Below are 25028 nucleotides of genomic sequence, written 5' to 3' on the forward strand. Positions count from 1 at the left end.
TCTAGAGTGTTTCACCCTGACCAGTCTGCGATTTTATCACGCTTGCTTTGGTCATTACATCACAATTATGGAGCTGTTGGTACGGGAGAAATAAGAGATGAAAAAAAAAGAAGAGTGGAAAAAAGCGACAGATGAAATGTAGGTCAGTGGAGATGTGCTTGGGGCAGTTTCTCTCTCTGTTTCTCTCTGTGTGTCTCTCTCCCTGGGCCAGAGCTAAAGGAGGCTAAAAGAGACCAGGGGTGAAAGTGCCTCACACACACACACACACACACACACACACACACACACACACACACACACACACACCTGCCTCTGTCCTACCTTGCACACACTGACAGAATCTCCGGCAGTGTTACCTCTTAGAGAACCACTCTGATGGCACAGGCCTATGACTGAGTGTGATGCTAATTGTGAGTGACAAGGGTGGCTCTTTTCAGCACTGAGTGGAAAGACACTCACTTCTGCACATTGATGACATTATAATTTAGATTTTTAAATTTTTTTTTTTAAGTTTTATTTCAGTTCTTCACATTTTGTTAATACTTCCCTGAGCATCGCACCAGAGGTCAGCACGAGTCAGTCCAGGGTCAAAGATTACTTGGCAGTGGTGTTTATAAATCAGCTGGTAGACACTGAATCATGAAAAAGCAGACAGAGGGCTTAATTATCCCTTTATAGTTGAAAATTCACCAGAAAGGATCATATGCTAGCTCTTTAAATGATGTTACAAGTATTTAAACACATCTTATATCATACTAACCCTATTACACCATTTTTACTGTAATAACTTTTTCCTATATGAAGATATAACACAGTTGACACTAGTGTTTTGCAAACATATAAAGCACTGGTTGCCATGGCTTTAAAAACCATTCAATCACCTACGTGATGCATTTATTTAATCTGTAGTTATGATAGTCAAGTTTTAATGACTGTCAGGAAATTTGAATGTGCTCTGAAAGTGAGCTCATGCTAGTTACACTGACAGTGTAGTGAAATGACTTAATATTATTATTACTTCAAATTATTTAACACAATTATCTACATGATTGAAAATTCAGAGCACCTGGTTGAAAATTAGATCTCACACACACAGAAATTTTAATGCCTTGCAGCATACACCTGCTCAGCCACTCCACAGTGCAGTGATGGTCTAACACAGACCTTCTCTCTCATTGTCCAGCTCCGTATTTCAGTGAATCTCTGAGGAAGAAGAGGACCCCGCCCTGAAAATCATCCCAGAGTCACCTGAGACACCTGCTGTTATTTGAGCTGCTCTTCTTTCTCTTGCATATTTTCAGCATTCTATGAGTGACCTTAAGAGAATAAATGTTTTATTGTTGTTATAAATAAATAACAACAATAAAACATAAATTAACTTCGATGTAATTGATATAATAATTATAGCAATGTTATTTACTGTAATCACTGTGATTCGGCTGGAATGTCTACGGTGGTTTCAGTGACAAAGTATCCTGCTGGGTGCAGTAATGCATGCACATATGCAACAAAGTGTTAAAGTTTCAACAATTCAATAAAAAAAAATATTCCATTCAATGGACATTAAATGTGTGTGTGTGTGTGTGTGTGTTGGGGGGGGTTGTATTTCTAATTTTTTAACATCACATTTTTTGAGAATGTGGTTTCAACTTAAATGCAATCATGTAATTATTTGATTATTTGTCAGTTTCAGTGTAATGTGCATGTGCAAAATTTTTCTTTTTTTTTTTTTAAATCAAATGTTATCGTTTTTAAACTCTTGGTTTGTACACAAAAAGTGACCTTGACTCATAAAATCAAGTATAGTCTAACCATTTAAAATATTTTGCTGACTTGGAGAGGCTTGACTTGCAGATTCATTTAGACAGACGATACTGAGTAACTTTTTAGTGCGTGTTTCTATTCATTTCATTAAAGAAATAAAAACGAAATAGAACCAGAGGTTCTATGCTGCTAGACAGAAAGTTAGATTCCTATAAATGCGAGACCAGATCAAAGACTAACTTTTTATGTGCATGGATAAAAACAAGACTGTTATATGTGGAAGGTGAAGTTAAAAACTTCGCTGAGACTGCCTGTGTCTCATACCCAAATAGTGGGCTCGGGGTGTGTGTGTGTGTGTGTGTGTGTGTGTGTGCAGGTTCCAGGCTGCAGGCTGAGCAGGAGAGAGTGGGAGGAGCGGAAAGTGCTCCAGTCCAATCCGGGCCGCCGGGTAAAGCTCTCCTATACGCTCTTCCCTCCCTTAGCCAGCAGAAAATAGTGAAACCCTCCCATAGAGGTGAGAGCGCAGATATCATGAGAAAAGCGGCCACACAACCAGAGCGCACCGACCGACGCACCGACCGACCTCAGCACGCCTCCCTGCGCCCCGCTCTGGGATGCTTTTAGCGCAGAGACGCTTCCACTCAGGGCAGCCAGTGGACGTCGACGCAGATCATCTACACTCCTTTCGTTGTTATTTTTAACCGAGGATCTTTCACCCCCCGCAGCCCCTCTTTTTTTAAGTGTTTATGTTTGTTTCTTCATGACTGCTGCTTTGGGAAGCGAGCCTCAGCACCAGCTCCAGCAACGCCAACACGATGCGAGGTAAGACCATCCCACTGTGTTCGCACTTTCTCCCGCTGAACACACACATACGCACACGGTACGCCAAGCTTTCTCACACATTTGGCTTTGAAAGTTTATTCTGGGAGATTTAGACGCGAATCTGTATTTGTCACTTTCTTCAACCTTAAGCTCAAGGCAGTGTGTCTGGGGCTCCCTGCAATCTCATCAGCCACGTTAAGTAGTCTTTAAAAGTTTATTTGGATCCTTTCTGCGTGTGTGTTTTGACTCAGGAGTGTGTGTGGAACAGGCCTACGTTCCTGCAAATTTACTGGAGTCTGGGATTGGAAATTAAAAGTGCCGCATTATATTTAGCTTAATCATTTGAGCTCTACTCCACACGGGCGGAAATTGCGGTTAGGGTGCTAGATCGGATCAGATTAGCCCATGTGCAGAAAAAAAGAAAAAAACTTTATTTCGTTATGTTCTGGTGGTAAACTTTATTGACTGGTTTAGGGATGCGCACTTTGAAGCGCTCCACTAACCCATTTTCCCCAACGCCGCGCTGGGGATGTTGAAATTCATTATCAATGTCGTCCTCTGCACACTCACGCGCGTGCACACAACAATCTCGACCTGTCTCACGCGCGGGGACGCGCGCACGCACAGGTCATTCCGCTCTTAGCCTTTTCCTCACCGTTAAATTCCATTTAAACCAGAAAAAGCGCCCTTTTCTTGTTTCTCCTTAAACAGTATTTGCAGTTCATCGGTCATTAAAAGTCCAGCGCGAACGCTTTAATATTTAACCTTAATACTATCAGCTTAGTGTTTTGGAATTCGCTTTATTTACTCTTGACGTTGTGCAATTACCGCTGGCGCAAAGTTACAACAGTCGTTCAGCTGCATGATTTGAACTCTAATTTATAAGTCAGTCTGTTTTAACTGTCCGGTCCTTCTCGTACTAGCCTCAGAAATAAGTTAATTGGTTTACAAGGTAGCCTTTATGATGCCTTAATGTCCCCATATTATGTTGGAGGTGAGAATTTGTTGGAGCATTTTGATCCAACGGTACAAGGTCGCCTTCAAATTAAAGGCACGGCTCAGAAATCAGGGCCTGTGGTTTGTCAAATGAAAATGCTGCTCACACGTGCTTAAAAATAAAACACTCGTTATTGTCTTTTTACATCGAGTAATATTGTTATCATATTTTGCACTAACAAAAGTATGTTCTGACCAGAGGACAGGCCTAAGTATTATTCAGAATAATCATTAAGCAGACTTGTGTTATCATTATTTTAACTTGATTATTAGTTATGATGATGAATAATGATTTAATGAGAAGGTTCATTTTAATGCAGGTCTTACTTTGAAAAAAAAAAAGTTCAAACACCAATCTATCCATTTATATATGTCATATAAAGCTATCTGCTACCTCAGCTCCAGGAAATCAAACCTTGGGCAAGAAAGAAAAAAAGGAGAAGGCCAAACATCCCCTCCTCTTGCTCTCTTTTTCCAATCCCATGGCAAACTCTTCTGTCATACACCTTGTATTTTATCCACATTTTAATGGGCCTTGCGACTACTCTCGTGCATGGGAGGCTTTGGGGGGTATACCAAAAGCTCCTGCTTTCACTTTATAGCCATGGTTGGCAGAAGAGGCCCCTGAAGCGTCTCTCTCACCCCTCTTTTACCATGTCTATCTCTCTCTTTCTCCCTCTCTCTCCATCTTCCTCTCTCTCTCTCTGCACGCCCCAAAGGGTTTTGTCAGATAGAATTAAATCAGTGTGGGCCGTGCGGCCCCCACTCCCAACCTGTGTGTGCGCGCGTCTGTGTGTGTGGAGTCTCGGCTGCCCTTGCACAGAAACGTGCTCACAACCGCAAGGTTTTAAAAAATAGAGTCCCCTCATGAGCTGTGGTAATTATCATTTAACAATAGCCACAGCTCCTGAAGCCCTGACCGAAGATGATGTCACGCCATCACCAAGCAGAGAAATAACAGATATAATATAATCATAAGGGCCTTTTCTGCTTCTCTGAAAATGAAGCTGGCTCAGTGTTGTGTAGGATGTTGTAAACAGGCTCATTATCTCTGTACTTTCAACAGCAACACAGTGAAGCTGTGCTGTAAATGCTGCTCCTCTAAAACCCATCAAAAAGTTGTGTAACATAATGATATTATAAACGGTGGCAATATATATGTTTAAGTGTCAGCAGAGTTTTACTCTTCAGGTCTTTATAATACGACCATAAATGAGTAGGAAATAATACAACGCAAACATAATTAACATCCTTTTTATTTGAATGAATAATTTTAGTTATTGTAAACGAATGTTAGATTTTTCTTTTTTTTTTTGAAAGTCATATTTTGCAGAAATAACTTTTACCTAAAGAATATCTGAGCTAATCAAAATCAGCAACCTCATACCAAATCTTAAATTAATGCTATAATCAATATGAGATCAGAGCCTGTATATGAAATTAGCATATGTGTGCTTGGAAACATGCACAGCATCACACAAACATAAACTGACATGTATTCTACATGTGAGTAGCTCCCTGTGTTACACAGCGATCCTTACAGTCCACATTATACTGCATATGTGTATGCTTTTTATTACTGTTATAAGCCTAAGAGCTTATAAATGCAGGCGGGTCAGACAGGTCCACAAGTTCAGCGATGGAACGAGCAACGGTGGAGGAGGGGCTCGCAGTGCCATTTCTCCTCTCTTAGCGATCTGTGCCAGTCACCATCTCTCATTCTCCTAACACCATAGGAAAAGATAGGATGACGGGAAGTGGGAGAGGACAATGAAGTAGTAAGATAATGACAGGAGATGCAAAAAAAAAAAAGGCTGGTGGTGGTGGGGAGACAGAAACCATTAGAAATGTTTGGCTCCAATCTACAAGAACACATTAGTGGTCATCCCATTTCTGGCATTATTTATGTTATCTTGCAAGATAGCATGTGCACACATTCAAAATCTGAAAGCAGTGAAAACACACACTGACACAAACAGCTGCAATACTACGCATGACGGCCTCATGCCAATAGAATTAGTCCCATCCTGCTTTGCTTTAGAGGCTCGTTTGCAAATTGATTTGTCCAGTTCAAAAGCATCCCGGGATCAATTTTCAGTCAGTGACAATGGCAGCAGTCTGTTTAGATGAATCTGTGGCACATAACTGAAATGGCTTTACTTTAGACTGAATTCTAATAAATATCTGTATCTTTTAAAACATTTTTTGCATGTTTTCATGTTTGTTCCTCTTATTTTTTTGTCATAACAACATCTCCACCATTTAGAGTTTTACGGTGTTGTGGCTGTGAGTGTTCAGTGTTTACTGTTGTTTTTCTCCTGTGAGCACACACAAGTAGAGGCTGGTGTATAAACACATGGATGACAACACAGGAAAACTCATATGAATGCATACAAATGCTGTACAATAATAAACACATAAACACAGCTTTTCACAACCACATACATAGATATATTTAATTCCTAAGTATTTACATAAGGTGCTAAATAGGGGCGATAAAGTAAAAGGTCAAAAATCAATGGTGCTGTGTTCAATTTCAATACCAACAATGAATAACAGCATGAAAAATATAAGATGGCACAATTCATACTGGTTGACGGTGATGCCAAACAGCAGGTTAACACACGGTTATTTTCGCCAAATCACTGCTTTCCACTGTCACCATGAAATCTCTTATTGTACACCAGACTGGGCACCTGGCCTGAGTGAATCTTTGCTTTGCAGTGTTATCGCTGCATGTGTGGTCTGTTGTCCAGCTCAGGGTTGTTGATTGTGTTGTTTATTGTGTGTTTGTGCTGACTAATGGTCTAGTGTTATGTAAGAAGAGTGGAGAGATTACCCCAAGCTCACACAGGCCACACTTTTAATCCCTCATCACAGCCCTACTGACTGACTGAGGTACCAGCGCCAGAGTGCTGTTGCAACACTCACATATACACACAGTCATCTCACATTCAAGACTCCCTCTTTCTGCTCTTGTCTTTAGAAACCCACAGTCTACTCCTCACCTAGTACTTCTGCATGACCTTTTTTGTTTTTTCCAAGCCATCTACTTAAAGCATCCCACCATGCTTTGTGTGTGTGCAGCCTGGATAGCACTTCTGTGGTCCCACTGAGCCACTATCATAGCCTGTGTTTGTTTAGCATGCGCTCAGCATGCACCCACTGTTGGTTTTATCCCTTTGCGGCCGTCTAGGGGAGTCTAGGCGAACTGTTTTGCCTCCTCAGTCAATTCTCCCTCTTTCTTAAATCTTTACACACACAAAGCGTGGGCTATACGGCACGCTTCAGTTTGTGTCTTCACTTTATCTTAGCCGGGAGGGATTTCTGCCTGAACCACTCCTAAACTCTAAATCTGCCTTGAAGTCATAGAGTCCTCTGACAGCTCCTTCTGTTTTGTCAGTTTTACTCATCCATGAAGGCAGCGTGTCTCAGTGGACGCACAATGATACTCAATATTCACATTTTCCTCTGATTTACACTGAAGTAAAAACTGGGGGAAGAGGGTGACTGCACTTATTAAAACACAGAAAGCGAGTAAAATATGACAAAGATATCGTTGGAGGGGTTGCTTTTATAGGAAAAATATGCTTATATCAAGAGCGGGAATCATCATATCATCATAACAAATCTGGTTCTGTGGAGAGGGATGTTGAGTGCACCGATTGATAGTCCAAAGTCAGAGAGCAATGCACATGTGCTTCTATAGTAAACTCTGGTTTCTGCTACTATAGAATAATGTAGAGCTTTAGCCACTTATTCAAGTTTAGTCACTTTATGAATGAAGTCATTCTCTTTTATGGGATTTTTTTTTTTTTTTTGCATCTGTTTAAAGACCATGAGTTTAGCTGAGAATCTATAGGGTGAATAAACAGAAAATGAAAGGAGAGACAAGCACAGAATGAGAGAAGGGAGACTATGAGCAAGGGAATGAGTGAGATAAGAAAAAAGAGGGCAAGTATGAGAGAGACTTAAGAGTTATATAATAGTGCAAGCGTGGATGTTTGTGCGCATTTGCCTAAGCAAGTTAGTGTGCGCTTGTGTGAAAAAGTGAGTTCGGGTGCAAAAACAAAATTTACTTGCGTGCATACTGGCACAAACACACACAGATACAAACAATCCTGTTCTCGTTGTTGCATTTGCACATTGTAGTTGCACGAAACAATGCATAACGCCGGTACCTGTTATAGTTGTATCCAAAGTCCACACTTGCAAACCACCTATCAGACTTAAGCTAACATTCAAAGTAGATTAGGTCATATACTAAAGTTGTGTGCCAGTGTAGCATTTCACTCTCTATGTTACACATAATCATATACATATAAGATATGAATTTGCACAACACTGATTACTTGGAAGTGCTGCAAAGCTCTTACATTTACAGCTTTTGCACAAAATGCAGAATCTGTTCCCCCAACGTTCTAGTCAAGATGTAAAGACCACAGATAAAGTGGCACATTATATCCCTATACTGTGAAGGTGTTCTCTGCTAGCAGCTACAATAAGCCTATAAGATGACTTAGCCTACTGCTGTATCTTTTCTTAATGACAAAGATTAGACTGTTTTAGTGCTTGTAATCTCATTGAAGGGACTCTTATTAGGTCTACCTTTCTTCCCTCTCTCTATCTCTCGCTCTCAGTTACTGTGTCCAAGTCATGAGATCCCTCTCTTAACTCTGTGCATGAGAGTGCTCACATGTGCGTGTGTGTCCACAGCGGTGGCTGTTGATGTGAGGTATCCTGCCATTCACAAAGAGAATGCAATTATGAAACCAAGACTGCCGCCGCTGCTGCTGCTTTTGCTCTCTTAACTCAGATTTAATGTTCATAACGCATTCTGTTAAATCATCCCGCTAGAGAGAACGAGGGAGAGAGAGAGGGAGAGGGAGTGGGGGAGAGACAGAGAGAGCAGGTAAAGAGCAGAGCAGGCTAGGTCGAGCCGAGCTGAGTTGTGTGATAGTCTTTGTGATCAATTTGCCTCTGCGAGAGATGCCCCTGGGGCCACTTTGGGGAGAACCTTGTTAGGCTGAGTTAAATTGTTGCCCGAGGCGAGCTATTAGCGGCCATCCCTGGGAGAGGACACACACATATAGTCACACATGTGCATGCTCACACACTCAAGTCACTTAAACAGAAACACTGAAACACAAGTACATCGAAACCTTTTTAACACGGGCGTTAACTCAGAGGGAACTCATTCATATGCTCATGCTCACTCTTGAGCAGACAGCCTGTTTTACTCCAAGAGATACATAAGCTCACAAGCAGCAGGCCAAGGCTCTTTACTCAACATTGTGGCATTCTGGTCTTGAAAGGTGTCATGCAAAAAAAGAAAAAAAAAAATCAAGTAATAACCAGAGGTATCACTGCACATTTTAATTTAAAAATAAATAAATAAAGGAAATTTTGCTGCATGATTTGGGAAATATTGAGCAGGAACCAGTGTGATCCTCTAAGAACAATTATAAAAACATATTTTTTAAAAGTAAAATGTCATTAAAAGCCATTATAATGCAAAGTATTTTTATTATTTGATCATTGTTATTAATATTTATATAATGCTTTGTATTTTATTTTAGTTTATTATTTACACAATTCTCATAGGTTTCAAATTATTTTAGTGAAGTACGCGCGTGTGTGTGTGTGTATGCATGCATGCATGAAAAATTTCAAGAGTATCCCATCACATGCAGAAGTAACCTCTGTTTATTTAATTTAAAACAGTCACACAGACGAGTTTTCCATCCTCTTCTCCGTACTTTAATTCTGTTAGCGAGTCACACTAAGTGCTGCCCTCCTCGTCAATGCTTTAAAGTCCATTCAGCCTCACTGATCTTGATGTTGCCATTTCCTGATTTTTTCTGCCTGTCCACTGACTCTCACTAGAAAGGATGCGACTCCAGCAAAACCGAGGGCAAATTTCTCTCTACCTTATGCAAGAAGTGAGAGCAATTTTCTATCTCCATCTCTTCATGGATGTCCTTCTCTTTCCATTTCTCTCTTTACACTGTGATAGCCACCTTTTCTCTCCCTTCCCCCTCAAAGACACACACATGCATGCACACACACACACACACACACACACACACACACACACACACACACACACACACACACACACACACACACACACACACTGTCATCTACAATTAGGCTCAAGAGAAACACCATAGTAGGAGGAGCGTGAGGTTAAGCAAGGATGGCCATTGCTAACATAATGTTATTTTCTCATCTCAGGAATAAAGCGGTGGGATCTTAGTCAGTGTGTGTGCAAACATATTCTTCCCTGCACCGATTCCCTTCACCCAAACAAAGCATGAACACTGCTCAGTGTTTTCACAGCTCAGTGTGCGTCATAGGTGTCTGCTAGCATGAGGGTAAAGGTGCGAGATGAAATGGAAAAGAGAGAGAGAGAGCTTTAAAGTCTTTTAGTGTGTGTTTTTCTGTGTGTATGCATATATTAGCACTGTCTGATTTCAGGATGGTAATGACCAGATGCAGACCTCTCACACTTGGACTTGGTCCTTCCACTCTGATTCATTCTCTGAGTCCCTAAAGAGAGGTCAAAGGGTATCAGGGCCTCATAGGTCAGCCAGGGGGTTGAAGTGAGTGTGCACGCCTCTTTACAGTGACCACGAGAGGGGCTGGGTTTACCCTGTGGATTTTTTTCCCACGCCTCCGTCTCCTTCTTATCTATCTAAGGACACATGCTGCACTGGATGCGAGACTATCTGTTTGTGTCTGTGTGTGTTTGTATGTGTGTGTGTGTGTGTGTGTATTGGAGCTAGGATGGGAGCAGTGTGACCATAAAAATCATACTGTAAAGTGTGCTTTTTTGAAAGTGGTGTGCAGTAATGTGTGCTTTCAAGCATGTCTGAATGTGTGTCTCTGTCTGTCTGAATGTGTCTCTGGGAGCATGTTGGTGTGTGTGTGTGTGTGTGCGTGCGTGCGTGCGTGCCTGTGCATGTGAATCGATGCTCTGGATGGCAGCCAGTGGCCCCCTTCTGTTCCCTCTCTGCGGCGTCCAATCACACCATGGCACAACATTCTATGAGCAAATTGCAGCTGATCCCAGACCTGCTATCTGAGCAATTACCCAGAGTGCTTTGGGGCCGCATGGCAAGCTGGACAAGCTCATGCCCTCTGACATACAGCATTGGGGGAGGGCGAGAGCGGCACTGTTTTTTTCTGACAGTTTTATATGTGTGTGTGTGTGTGTGTGTGTGTGTGTGTGTGTGTGTGTGTTTATGCGTTGGACTGGGGGGGGGGTGGTGACGATAGACCGATGGGAAAAACAGAGATGGGGGGTGGTAAACGTATGCCTTTGCAGCAACAGTATGACTGTCTGTATAACAAAATGGACAAAGACATGGTGGAGATGGTTCCACTGCATGGCTTTGTGATTATCACCAAACTCACTGTGCAGCAGACTGTAGAAATGAAGAGAACCAGTATGGGGATGTGCCACCTTACATTATTTTAATGAGGCTGTTTCATGTCAGCATCATGTTTATCTGTTCAGGCCAGGTCTGAGATCAGTTTAGGTTTGAGTCTAGAGTGGCATATACTTCCCTGCTGAAGGGAAGGGCTGAAGCTGAAGAGCTTTTCACAAGCAATTAATCTACTATTTTCTCAACTAATCAAGTAAGTGTTATAAAATGTCAGAAGTTGCTATAAAAAGTCAGAAAATTATACAAAATGTCCACCTCACTTTCCAAAACAGATATCTGCAGTGAGATTATTAAGTCTGATTGAAAGTCCAGATTTCAAAGGAAATGAATTCTTGGTAATATTACCCAGAGAAAAGAACAAAAGCAGAGAAAAGCCATAGCATTATTTGATGAAATCTGCTGTTTGGAAATCAATGAAATTACTCATTTTTGCAGCTCTAATTTTTTGCAAGTTCTTTCTAAATTAGTTTAATACAACTGAGCAGGCAACATTAATGACATCAATGGATCTTTGCCTAAGAAATAAACATTATCAAAACCTTAAATATGTTTTGTATCAGACAAGCAAACAGAAACCAGAGAAAATTGTACTGAGCATTGTTAAGTACTGAAAGCCAGGCTTAAGGAGAGGATAGACAACACAGACTGCGAGAGGTGACTTAGAAATGATGTGCATCAAGTATCCATAGCCAGGCTGCAGGGCTCCCAAAAAATTTCATTTGTGGTAAATACTGTAGGCTGGTGTCGGAATCACAAAGTACAAAGATACAGTATGGAAAATGAATTTAAGTGAGGAAATCTATTTTTTTTTTCTTTTAGTTCAGCACAAAGTCCATCAGTCCTTTTATATTTTATATTGTGTGTGCATATATATATATATATATATGTATTCCATGTTTCAGACAGTAAAACAGACAGGAAAGAGGGAAAGTATGACAGACGTCCGTTTGAAACCATATGCCGTGGCAGGGTTTCATTGATTTTAATGGGACAGTATGATGTGGAAACATGACAGGAAACACAAGGGAGATAACCCAAGAAGCACTGCTATAAACTATTCCCAGCTGTGTGCATTAATCCGCTCAGTGATCACGACACCAAAAGTTTCCTCAGTGTTTTTCATCATCAGCAGAGAAGGAGAGAGAGGAAGAAAAACCTCTGCTTGTTCCTCTAAGTTCTGTGAGACAAGGAGACAGAGTTTGACTGAGAGATGGAAATAGATCATGAAATGCAGAAACTGAAGTGATTTCCCAGTCACACAGCCGCTTACAGCGAGGAGGAACACGCGAATGAAAAAGTCAAACAGACTGAAGCAGAGTGGATGGTGAAAAGTGATAGCATAATTCACAGTATATAGACATCTAAGACCAGCGCCAGAGTTGTTCAGATTTAACAAGGAGTGGTGGTGGTGGTGGTGGTGGGGGGTAAAGTGCTGATCTCCTTCATTTTCCCAGAAGATATCAAGTTAAGTGGGAAGAAGCTATGCATATTTTTTAATGAAGTGGAGATACCACCCACATTCATCCCCAACAAATCAACCCCTGGGACTACAGTATGAGTCGTGTTTGCATTTCTGAAGTGGCTTACACTGGCAAAAGTTACGGCAGGAAAGTGATTCCAACTGCTCCATAAGCTCTAATACTATAACAGCAGTCTCTAGTGTACACTGTGTTGTAGCTAACTGCGTGATACTGTGTGCTGCTTGAATATGTTTCTGTTGGAGACCCACCCTGCAGGCTAAATGAATGAAACATGCATGTCCATTCTGCCCTTTTGGAAACACACACACACACACACACGCACTCACAAACCCACAACTTAGACTTGTACAGCAACACCTAGTGGCCTCACTTTGCTGTTACATTGCCCGTATAAACAAGCTCCTTTTAGATAGCCACTTTATTCTCTGTGTATCTACGCACGCATTAACTCTCAGTAGTTCCCGTGTGTGAGCTACTTATGTGCTTTAGAATTAAGTATTGCTAAGATATTGGTGCAAGGCTGCTGCTTTTTTTTTTTTTTTTTCCTGTAGTGCAATATGGATAATTAGGGCTCTATTTAGGGAAAGGGCCAGCCCAGGAAATTCACAGGAGATCCTCACTTCATTAAAAATCAATTATCACAACACACGTGCTGGTGCAGTACAACCCTCAGCTACACACACATGCATGTGCGCGACTCACATTACAGCAACTATCTTTGCCTTCCCTATTTCTTAAGTGAAATTCATCTCTAGTTAGTTCTCTCTGTCTTTTTCTCTCTCAAGAGATTGTGCAGGCCTGATCCTCCTCTTAGCTGAGGAATCGCCAGCGCTGCAGTCCCGTTCTTACATAATAACCTCAGGATAACACTCACGCTCCGGCTGGCTGAGGACCCCGTCAGTCACTCTGCTATGACTGGGTCAGTTCAGGTTGGAAAAAAGTCCCGCCCACCCTCCAGAAAGGCATGTAGCTAGGAGCAAAACAGTCTCCAAAAACAGAAAAGAGTGGTTTATTCCACAAAGAGAGGTTAATGGAAGAACTGCAGTAGACTTGTTTATGTGAAGTTGTACTCACTGCATCTTTTAAGCTGCACGTTTGCTTCTGTAATGTAAAATCATGAAATCCAACACCCAAAGTGCATTATTAAATGTTCTAACTTTGAAAACAGTAAGAACACAGCTTTTTCTAAACAGATAAACTCGTCTTAATTCTGCCACATGCATAATCCATCGCTGCAGCTACAGTATAGCGTGTATTGTTGACTGGATGTGGAAGTGGGAGTCCTTTGGTAAACAATTCACAAAGCCTCCGCTGCTGAAGGAGGGCGACAGGACGAGCAGTGATGATACACCGAGTTGGCTTCACACACCAATGACATCATTTCCTTTTAGGTTGTGACAGCTTAGCACATCATCGCGGTGACAGCCAGACGAGTGCAGCGAGTGGGTGGTCACCCTGGCAACAGCTATGCTGTCATGACCATCTCCCTATATCCTACCTGACAGTCCCCACTGGCAATGAGTACAACACACACACACACACACACACACACACACACACACACACACACACACAGACAGACACACACACACACACACACGCACACAGAGGAAACAATGCACACACCCACACATACACACACACATACATTCACAAACACTTTGCCAAACACACACACAGTCATGTACACATATTTTATCTTTCTGTGTCTCTTTCTCATAAGTGAAACGCTCACTCAAACCATCCCTGAAACACACACAGAAACAATGCACATGCCCACACGCCCATGCTCTTTTGGGCATAATGACTTGATACAAAGAGGAATACAATCTCCCATGGGGTAAAAAGAAATACAGTCAAGATATAATATAATCAGCGTAGAGGACGAGGAAAAATGTAAAGCGCTTGTTCAAAAAATCAACAGAAATAATAACTCCGTATATCCACATCAGACAGCAGCAGGTGTGGGCTGAACGCTTTCAGATTGTCTAAACCCACAGAGATTAACTTGCTTCACGATTAACATTTTGATCAAAGAGTTTGACTGAAACTATGGGACTAACAGTGCCAACTGCAAAGAGTAAGAGGATTGTGAGTGCAAAGAATGAAGATGATTAGAAGCATGGCTGATGCACTGTTGTCCCGTCTTCTGTTTATGCTCAAGTGTGGTCTGCAGATAAATGCGGTCTGTTGATACCAGCCACGTCCTGGGTGCAATTGACCTGTTTTACAGACTAAAAATAGGGGCACACAGGCCGCGTTCATTGACAGCTCTGTGTATGTAGTCTGTGTGTCGTCCCAGTCCAGTGCCTTTCTGTGACCCAATTTGGCGAGTTGGCCGAGAATTGGTGGAAATGGGTCACATCTTGGGCTGCACCAGAACTCAGAGTATAGCCGTGCTACCCTAAGCATGCATTCAAACAGCATATGATTTTGTTGGCTGGGTAGTCATGGGCAACCTGCTGAGATAGATCCAATGATCCATTGCTCGGTATAAGCTACTAGAGATAGATAAGGAAATTACGTCTTCAGTAATAACTATGAAGATATGTGTAAGAAACATCTTGGAGTATGTGGTCCAGGATTATGGCAGCAAGTAAAAACATTTCATGTGTCTTAATAGCCACCAGGGGGCAGATAGGCAAACAAATTAATGAATGATGAGGAAAAATAAATGACTTTTTCACTGTCCACTCTTTGCATTTCATGTTCATGTAAAGAGAATACAGTGCAAATAAGGCATCATTTATTTATAGCAGATATGTGGCATAGAAACAGTAGCATGCACCTATAAATTAAACCAGGGACTTAAAAATCTCCTACCGGAAAGTTTGAGCATATATAAATATGCTATTTTAATAAATACATAAAATAATGAATAATAAAATGAATATGAATATGCAGATATGTTTATTTATATTTTTTTATTACAGTTTAACTAGAGATGTAAGATGTCAGTGTTTGATGTGGGCAATGCTGGCTCTGTGTTTTCAGAGAAAACACACAGAAACTTTTCACTTTTTGGAAATTTCATAACAGATGTGCATCTTTTTTTCAGGGCTGCTGAAACAAATAAAAGAAGTAACACTCATTAAAACCCATAGTTAATAATGATAAAATATTCAGACTCCCTGAAGTACAGGTGGAATGTATAGAAGTGGTTGTCTGTACCTGCGCAGTTGCTAGACAGACAACTGCTTCCATTCATCCTGATAAGAGATTATCCAATTATGTATACTGTAAACTCATTCTGCCAGACAGCATACACACATACATATTTTACACAGGTACAGTGCATGCATATATGTGTGTGTGTGTGTATATATATATATATATATATATATATATATATATATATATATATATATATACACACACACACAATTAACTGTCAAACTAAAGCATCAGGCTCAAATGAATGCAAAACTAATACAAACATAAAACTTGTAAAGCTGCTCTTCAGTGTGCACACGCATACTTGAGACACACATCTATGTGAGAACATGCACACAAACACAATGCTGTACAAAAAGTTTAGTGGAGTGCATAAGCGGGATCAGTTAGTCAAAATTCATGCAAACATGAACATATGTTATTGACTTCATCTGTTTCTCAACCTCTCAGGAAATTCATAAAACGTGCAAAATTTCCCACAGGCGGGAGTATGCAAGGAGATTACATGTGAATGGCTATTTCAGCTGTGGCTAAGCCAGCGCTCAGCAGAGGAGGGAACAAGCTCGTTGGGAAATAATTTAGGATTAGATAGGCTGTCTAATCTCTTTATAGAGACTGTGCCATCTCAGCAGCATACCTGCCTACCTCTACATCCATGTCATATCTCTTAACTGGAACTGCAGCTTTCTCTTTCCATATATTATGGATACTAAGTTCAAAGGCACCCATGACAGGTGCTTCTGTGTGTTGAAATAATTTCTGTTGTTCATATTCAGTGCCTTTGGTTGTGACTGTACATGGAGCTGCCTATACACAGTGAGTAAAATCAAAAATGAGCAAAAAGTAGTTAAGTTAGTTTACATGTAGATTAAGAGCTTCTAAATACTAACATCATTTGAGTTGTTGGACTCAATGTGTGTGTGCGTGTGTGCGTGTGTGTGTGTGTGTGTGTGTGAGACAGAAAAGATAAGAGTTGAAGAGCAAGTGTAGTCTTTTGGTGACACAATGTGTTTTCTCATTATGGGCAACCTTTCTAACCTGCAGGGGTCTGTCCTTTAAGGCTAACACAAAGAATCCACAGGCACAACCCTGTTACTTTGTGTGTGTCCTCAGTGTCCCGTTCATTAGAAAACTCCTAGAAGCACATAACAAATGCCCGCATGTCACTGTGCCCTTGTGAATTTGGAGTTAACGTGACACAAACGCAGTATGCAGGCACAGTGTAAGCTCAGTGAGGTCGTACAGCCAACTGATAACCCAGTTGGCTGGGTTACTCACTGTATGTACATTTAACATCAAATTAGACCACCAGCTGCGGTCTGACATCTGTGAGATGACTGAACGAGGTGTTCGCAAAACCCCAACTGCAAACTAGGCTGTATCCAAAATCTGATTAGTAACGCACATCTTTTTTGTTCTCTTTTTGTTTTTTTCTTACAGCCCAAATCGAAGTTATACCATGCAAAATCTGTGGAGACAAATCATCAGGAATCCACTATGGCGTCATTACATGTGAGGGATGTAAGGTGAGACTTTATGTGGTTTAATCAAAGCCTGATTTATTTGCTCAGAAACATCACCCAGTCTGTGCTCAGCGGGTACCTGAAGCCTGTATTCTCTTCTGACATGTAACCAGGGTTTCTTCAGACGTAGTCAGCAGAACAATGCCTCCTACTCCTGCCCCCGCCAGAGGAACTGCCTCATCGACAGAACAAACCGCAACCGCTGCCAGCACTGCCGCCTGCAGAAATGTCTTGCCCTAGGAATGTCCAGAGATGGTGAGGCCCAGTATACATTTATATCTATGGTGCATGAGTGTGCAAGCAAATATAAGTACTAACCCTCTATCTGTAGCTGAGCCAAAAATAGGATCACATATATTGTTTTCCCCATTCTTTCTACTTTAGTGGAAATATTGGCTTTCTTTTCATCCGTTATTTTATTTATTTTCTTCCCATAAAGCGGTAAAGTTTGGCCGCATGTCCAAGAAGCAGCGTGACAGCCTGTATGCAGAGGTCCAGAAGCACCAGGCACGACTGCAGGAGCAGCGGCAACAGCAGACAGGCGAAGCAGAAGCTCTGGCACGCGTGTATTCATCCAGCCTAACCAACGGACTTTCCACCCTTAACCATGAAATTGGGGGCACCTATGCCAATGGTCACGTCATTGAGCTACCCAAAGGTGGCCATGGCAATGGAGGAGGAGTCCCTGGGGGCTACTATGGGATGGATTCCACCCAGCCATCTCCAGACCAGTCAGGTTTGGACATGTCGGGCATGAAGCACATTAAGCAGGAGCCAGTGTATGACCTGACGCCAGTACCCAACCTGTTCAGCTATGGAGGCTACCAGGAGAGTCAGCTTGGGCCCAATAATGTCAGCATGGGAGAGCTGGGTAAAAACTGCATTTTCCTCTATTTGTCAAATAAGACGCAGCAGAATCATTTAAAAGCTACCTGACTTAAAGACATGGACATTTACGTGTTTGCACACAAAGAAGCCCTTTGGGGAGCGTGAGTCAGGGTCTTAATCTGGGAGCAGAACAGGAGATCAGACAGGCTTAAACTTACAGCAGGCAAGATGTCATACTACTGTACGCACAGCTAAGGCTGATAGCACAAGTTAAGATTTATTTAAGATTAAATCCTTCAGACTAATTCAATGGAATATCAAATCAAGTAGAAAGTGGGCAGCAATAAAAAAAAAAGAAGTTGCTTTCTTTTTCAACATAGAATGATCATAGTACCTGCAGCACAATGTGCACAATGCTTCAGACTAATTTTCAGGCCTGCTCACCCCTAAACATACGCACTCCACATACTGCTATATCAAATCTATAGTCAATTTACAAAAAAATAACATTGTGTAGGGAAATGAATACATAACCATCACGAATAATCCTCTTTTCCAGATCGTATTGCTCAAAATATTATCAAGTCTCACTTGGAAACATGTCAGTACACAACAGAGGAGCTGCAGCAGCTAGCCTGGCAGACACATTCCTATGAAGAGGTCAAGATGTACCAGAGCAAGGTGAGGTGTCATGTTATGACACCATCCAAACATGACATTTACAGTTACAGAGTGCTATATATCTCTGTATTCTCCAAGTCCTTTTTCCCATTTCAGTTACATTGGTTTTCAGCTACTTCTAACATACTGAAAAAATAAGGAATTTAGGAGTATGTTTGTGTTCAGTGCAGTAATGGTTATTCACATGTAATGCTTTGAACTTTGAATACTTGAGGTACTTATGTGGACATTCAAATTCACTTTACTGACTTAATGGGATTTTTTTCACTAATCATAGAAATGAAACATACATAAAATCAGAGAACATGTCAGTGATGGCAGTAAAATGCAGTTCATTTCATTTACTCACATGGATGTAGATACAAAAGTGCATAAGCCTAACCTGTCTCTCCTTTGGTACTAGCCCCGCGACGTGCTGTGGCAGCAGTGTGCCATCCAGATCACCCATGCAATCCAGTACGTGGTGGAGTTCGCCAAGCGCATCTCAGGGTTTATGGAACTGTGCCAGAATGACCAGATCCTTCTTCTCAAGTCAGGTGAGCCAAATGTCAGTAGCAGGCCAGGCCTATGTCTTTATGTAAGCAAAGGTCAGACATAGTCAAGTCAGCGGACAGTAAAGGACATTTACACCAAGCAGTGCAGGCTGAGGGCCATGAAGATCCTAAAACAGCCCAGCCACCCCGGACACTCTCTCTTCTCCCTGCTCCCATCAGGCCGGCGTTACCGCTGCCTGAGGGCTAAGACTGAAAGGTTGAAGAAGAGTTTTTACCCACAAGCCATCCGTCTGCTCAACTCTGAGCCCTAACTGGACCATTATTGCACAGTGTAAATATCATAATTTAAAAAGTGTGTATAGTGTATAGTATATAGAGTATAGTGTATAGTGTATAGTGTGAATTACTTTTTTTTTTTAATTTTTATTCTTATTTATATGTGTGTGTATATAGGTTGCAGGTACAAAATACATTTCACTGTGCATTGTACTGTGTATAACTGTGCATGTGACAAATAAACACTATCTTATCTTAATATACTGTGGATCCTTGCTTTGGTTGCCTTTTAGTGAGTATGTCAACTTCAAAGTTACCACAATCTCTCTCCAGGTTGTTTGGAGGTAGTCTTGGTGCGGATGTGCAGGGCATTCAACCCTCTCAACAACACTGTACTCTTTGAAGGGAAGTATGGAGGCATGCAGATGTTCAAAGCCCTAGGTAAGACATTAATACCTAAACATTTTGTCTTGGTATGAATGAGGACCACAGTCAAGGAGTATGAAAAAAAGACTGACGATGAAAATAATAAAGTTTTCTCTTCTTGTCTGCCATTCCCTGTGCATCCCTCCAAGGTTGCGATGACTTAGTGAGTGCAGTGTTTGACTTTGCCAAGAGTATGTGCTCGCTGCAGCTAACAGAGGAGGAGATTGCACTGTTCTCTGCAGCTGTACTAATTTCCACAGGTCAGTGTGACTCTGCTTATATTATAATAATGCAGGTAGCAATGTGCATTCACTTTAGCACTTGAATTAAAAAAAACTTTAAAGTAAGCAAAATAAGATAGTTACTCTGTTTACATTCATCTATATCAAGCAGTGTATTCAGTCCCGCCCATGTAGCATTTTATACAGTGACCTCACAGTCATGTCAACTTTATGTTCAGCCCTTCAGTCAACTCTGTGGACGGTAAAAGAGTCTATTCTTCTTTTCCACTCAGATCGACCGTGGCTGATGGAGCCTCGGAAAGTTCAAAAGCTCCAGGAGAAGATCTACTTTGCTCTGCAGCACATTATGCAGAAGAACCATATGGATGAAGATGCACTGGCTAAGGTAGGGCTGGAATTTTTAGTGTGAAAAGTCATACCAGCATAGCCTCTGAGACCTAAAATGCATGAATCTTTAGGCTAAGACAAATCAACCATAGACAGGAGCTCCTCTGGTCTCAGAGACAGGTGGCTCAATGGGGAAAAAAACACAACAGAAGTAGCAGTACAAAGACTGACTTCTGTCAGTCTTTAAATTTCCTTGTCCTTGATCATCTCCCCCTCTTTTCTGGTAGCTGATCAGCCGAATCCCAACGTTGTCAGCCCTGTGCACACTCCATACTGAAGAGCTTCAGGCCTTCCAGCAACTCCACCCAGAAACGGTCAATGTCCTGTTTCCTCCACTCTACAAAGAACTCTTCAACCCAGACCCAAACTCTGCCATGGCCATGCCCAAGTGACTGCCTGTGGTCCACGTGCAACAAATGACGGCAGCAGAGGACCAAGAAAATAAGACAGCCGCATCCAACGAGATGATAGCAGCTATGTCGACTACGTCATCGTGGCAAACAGATATTACCAAGCTCCCCCAGGCACATTTCAAGCTGGTGGGTGAGGAGTCATCTGCTAGCAGCTTAGAGTTACCGCCAACAATACTAGGAATGTCCAGCACTTATCCCATTCTGTTCACCGATACAGTCTGAAGAATGTATATATAAATGAAACGTGCCCCAAGCCACAACCTGAGCGGGGCATCCACCTCTCTCCTGAACTGAACTGACTGACCAGTAATGTACAGACTTTAAAACATCTAGGAACAATTTTAAGCTGTCAATCTTTAAAAAAAAAAAAAAAAAAAAAATTGGTAAGTTAAAATGATTTAACTTTTAAAAAAAAAAATCGTTTGAATTATTTTCCACGTGAAGACATTGTGAAGTTGGAGAAGCTGGATGGGGGCGGGAACTTGTGGATTTAGAGAAGCTATTGTAGATATTCTTCTAGTGGAGAGCGGATTCCAGTATTACTTCTTGTTCTGTTAAAATAAGTTAGTCCTAATTTAAATATACAGCAGTCCACCGTGGCTGACTATACCGTGTCTATGTGTTTTTATTTTATTTGATAGTTTCGTGTGTACAGAATTTGTAAAGTTGAGACTTGTAAAACAACACTGGCTAAAAACCGGGAGTCAATTTGGGTTTGTTGATATATAGAAGCCTTGTCTGGATTTTGTTTATTTAAAGAAGGTACTATATCCTTCTTATCTTATAGTAATGTAAAGAGAGCATATGAAGGATTTAAAAAGAAAATAATGGCTACTACTACTTTTCAAGCTGGAGATATATACAGAAATATTCTATTTTGCAAGAAAAAGAATCTGGCAGCTTTGCCATCTTATCACTCGTTTATTTCTCGCTGCAATAATTACGTCCAATAAAAGCTGGACTGCTTTCGAACAATCAACCACAAACGGCTAATCGGAGACTAGGACCTTGCAATGAACCCCAAACCTCTTCCCAGATTCCCCCTGTACCCAGACCTTTTATCTCTCATGTACTGGGACCTTCACATAAATATTTGGCAGACATAATTGGATAGAAATCACAGTGAAGACGTGTATAGATATCCACCAACAAAAAAAAATAATAAAAGGCAACAAAAATTAAATAAACCTGATTCACGACTTTCCAGTCACTCAAACCTGTATGAGTGCCATATGCCTCATCCGTACAATCACTGTTTGCACAATCATCACAGTCCGTGGGTAACAAAGACTCTGTGGGCTGTGAACACGTGGGGCCCTTTCTCTAAAAAGCAATAATTTTCACACTGCCTTTCTGATCTTATTCTTTTCCTCTTCTTCCTGCTTTCAGCTGTTTAGATCAAGGTAGCAGTTTGCACTATATTTCACTCAGTGGTTATTTCTATGGGCGGTACTCATTCCACCACAGACTCTGCAGTGTTTTCAGTGTGACACAATGTGAACTGAGGTTAGGACACTAAAGAGAGCACTGATTTATAGAGATGAAGAAATGCAGAATAGCCTCCAGTCATCCTAACACCATTTAAAGCTGCAATATGACATTAACAATTTGAAAAAAGGAAGCTGTGATAGACAATCACTTTTTTTTTTTTTACTTAGTCATTCCATAACTATTAGCACTTACATTTTGTCTTAGTTTCTTTCTTTTGTGTGTTTTGGTCACTGTTTAAAATCACACTTATTTATCTGGGCATGTTGTTATTAGTCTTTTGGGTTTTTTTTTTTTTCCTGGTGAAGGAATAATTTGAAAAATCAATGAGTATATATGTTTCAGTGGTTTCTGCATACAGCCACTGGATGCTCTGTGAATCTCTTGTGTAAAGTAATAAGTGCTGTGAAATCTCAGCAGCACAGCTAAAGAGCTCCCTTTCAAAATGAGCTAAAATAAGAGACACTTGACACAGCATTAGCACAGAATTAATCAGCTGATGATACTTTTATTACCTGAATACATGTTGGACTGACTGGCAACTAACTTTTTAAATCTGAAAATCGCACTTTTACCTCAACTTTGAATGCTATGATCAGCGGACTATTTAGGCACTAAAAAAGGGAAGGTTTTTCTGATTTTTGCAAAGTCAAAGTGGCCAAATCTTTGACTTCCCCACAGGCACAGATGCAGTCAGACCAGTAATGCATCCCTTAAGACCACTGGAACCCCTAACATTTATTGTCCTGTCATACACAATTTTTTTCCATGTGAAGAACAAAACAATGTGGATAGCACGAGGGCGCAAGTACCAATGTTAACATTAGCAAATCAGCTTACGCTGATGTGTTCCACCCTGCGTCCAGTTAAAGGTTCCCCCCCAAAGTCCAACATCTCTCCTTCAACCCCTGACCCGACTACAGATCAGAGGCCAGTGACTCTTTAAAAGACAATCACTTGCTCATTAAGGCTCGATGCACTACAAAGCATCTCTCAGGGAGCAGCTCTTTTTCAGATTTTGCATTAAGAGGGTTTAATATTTTTGCAAATTTACAAAAAAAAAAATTATTAAAGAATAACTTTTTAGGATTAAAAAAAAAAAAGGGGCATACACCACCAGTGTATGCCAGCAATGAAATCTGCCCAGACAAGGCTTTGACAGATGTATGTCTGTGTGTATGTGTGTGTGTATAGAGCATGAATTCACTGTCCAAATCTCTTTAGACTCCAGATTATATGGTAATCATCATTTCATAGGACTAGGAAAACTTATATGCCAGCGTGCTCTTGTCACCACTCTACGTTCATGTTTACTGCTTATTTTGCTGCTCTTGGGTCAGTGAGGGAAGTCCATTAGTAAGCTGTGACACAAGCGCCATCACAACACCGCAGGGACAGTGAATTCCAACTCTGAATATGAAGTTTTTATGTGTGACGTTTTTATTATCCCTTGTTAGACTGTGAATCAGAGGGCTGGGATGGGGTTGTGAGGGGAGGGGGGCAAGAACGAGTGGCAACGCAACACTGTAAGTAAGATACTGTAGCAATAAGAACTGGAGGCATTTACTACTGTCATGTTTGCATTGTAAGATTATTTTTTATTTTATTACTATTTACTATTATTATTGTTCTTATTATGACTACTATTCTTCTATTACTATTAGCCTATTGTTGTTCTGTTCTATTTGCATGATGTTTCATAGCAATGAAACATTTGGGGCTTATTGTGTTTTCTCTTCTCATGATAATGTGGGTTTCGTGGGAGAGTTTTTTGTTTTGTTTTGGTTTTTTTGGCAGGGTGGGCAGTGGGTTTTGGGAAAATTCCACATCAATTTAGTCAGTTCAAAGCAATTTTTTTCACAAACTGAAAGGATTTTTAAATAAATGCTCTAATTTATACACGACCAATTTTAATTTGTTGCTGGATTTGAAATGTTTTTTGTTCTCAACCTCTGAATGTGTGCGTTGAACGGCCCTTTCTGAACTGGCCTTACTGAATCGGATAAGACGCCCTTAACCTGCTGTGGGAGAATAATCGATTCTGAATGTTATGGAGTAGTCTGTTCAGTGTGAGGGACTGAACGCATCATGCGCCTTTACCACTCCATCAACACAGAATGACATCACGGAGCGCACAATGAGCAGTCGCCGTTCTTTGGCGTGAAATTGCGCAGACAATTTTTAATACGCTCAGTCTGAAAAAACATTTCCTACACTTAGTCAAATACAGTCCAAACCTCCTTCTCCCTTTCCTAAGATGAACCCGTGTGTGCGTGAAAGTGTGCGTGTGAGGAAGAAAATGAGAATGAGATGATGTTTTGCTCTACCAATGCTTTGTAAACTTTCTTGATGCATTACACATTTGTGCAATTGGAGTAGTGTTGAAAATTGTTAATTTATTGTTTAGAATGTCTTTGCATCCCAGCAAGAGCAAATAAAACAAAATGTAGCAATCTGTAACCGAAACCTAAAAGGTACCTAGGCTACAGAACCTCTTTTACACAGGACTAACAAAACAACAACAAAAAAAAAAACACAAAAAAAAAAAAAATACAAAAAAAAGGAGACATTTGTTTGTTTTC

The 25028-nt window shown here is 41.0% G+C and overlaps 1 protein-coding gene across 2 annotated transcripts; it reads left to right on the top strand.

Moving 5' to 3' along the window:
* The first annotated feature begins 2284 nt into the window (after window positions 1–2284).
* On the top strand, window positions 2285–24984 carry rorb (RAR-related orphan receptor B). 2 transcript variants are annotated; one of them, XM_030737455.1, is made up of 10 exons: window positions 2285–2586; window positions 17129–17214; window positions 17325–17466; window positions 17651–18082; window positions 18599–18720; window positions 19124–19256; window positions 19824–19931; window positions 20066–20176; window positions 20431–20543; window positions 20773–24984. In XM_030737455.1, the coding sequence occupies exons 1-10, from the start codon at window positions 2580–2582 to the stop codon at window positions 20935–20937; spliced, it is 1419 nt and encodes a 472-aa protein (XP_030593315.1). In that variant the 5' UTR covers window positions 2285–2579; the 3' UTR covers window positions 20938–24984. The 2 variants fall into 2 exon arrangements, with proteins under 2 accessions (XP_030593315.1, XP_030593314.1); XM_030737454.1 differs by lacking the exon at window positions 2285–2586 and adding an exon at window positions 16297–16504.
* The last annotated feature ends 44 nt before the right edge of the window (window positions 24985–25028 follow it).

This window comes from Archocentrus centrarchus, chromosome 9 (genome assembly GCF_007364275.1).
Source record: "Archocentrus centrarchus isolate MPI-CPG fArcCen1 chromosome 9, fArcCen1, whole genome shotgun sequence".
Classification (NCBI taxonomy): Eukaryota; Metazoa; Chordata; class Actinopteri; order Cichliformes; family Cichlidae; genus Archocentrus; species Archocentrus centrarchus.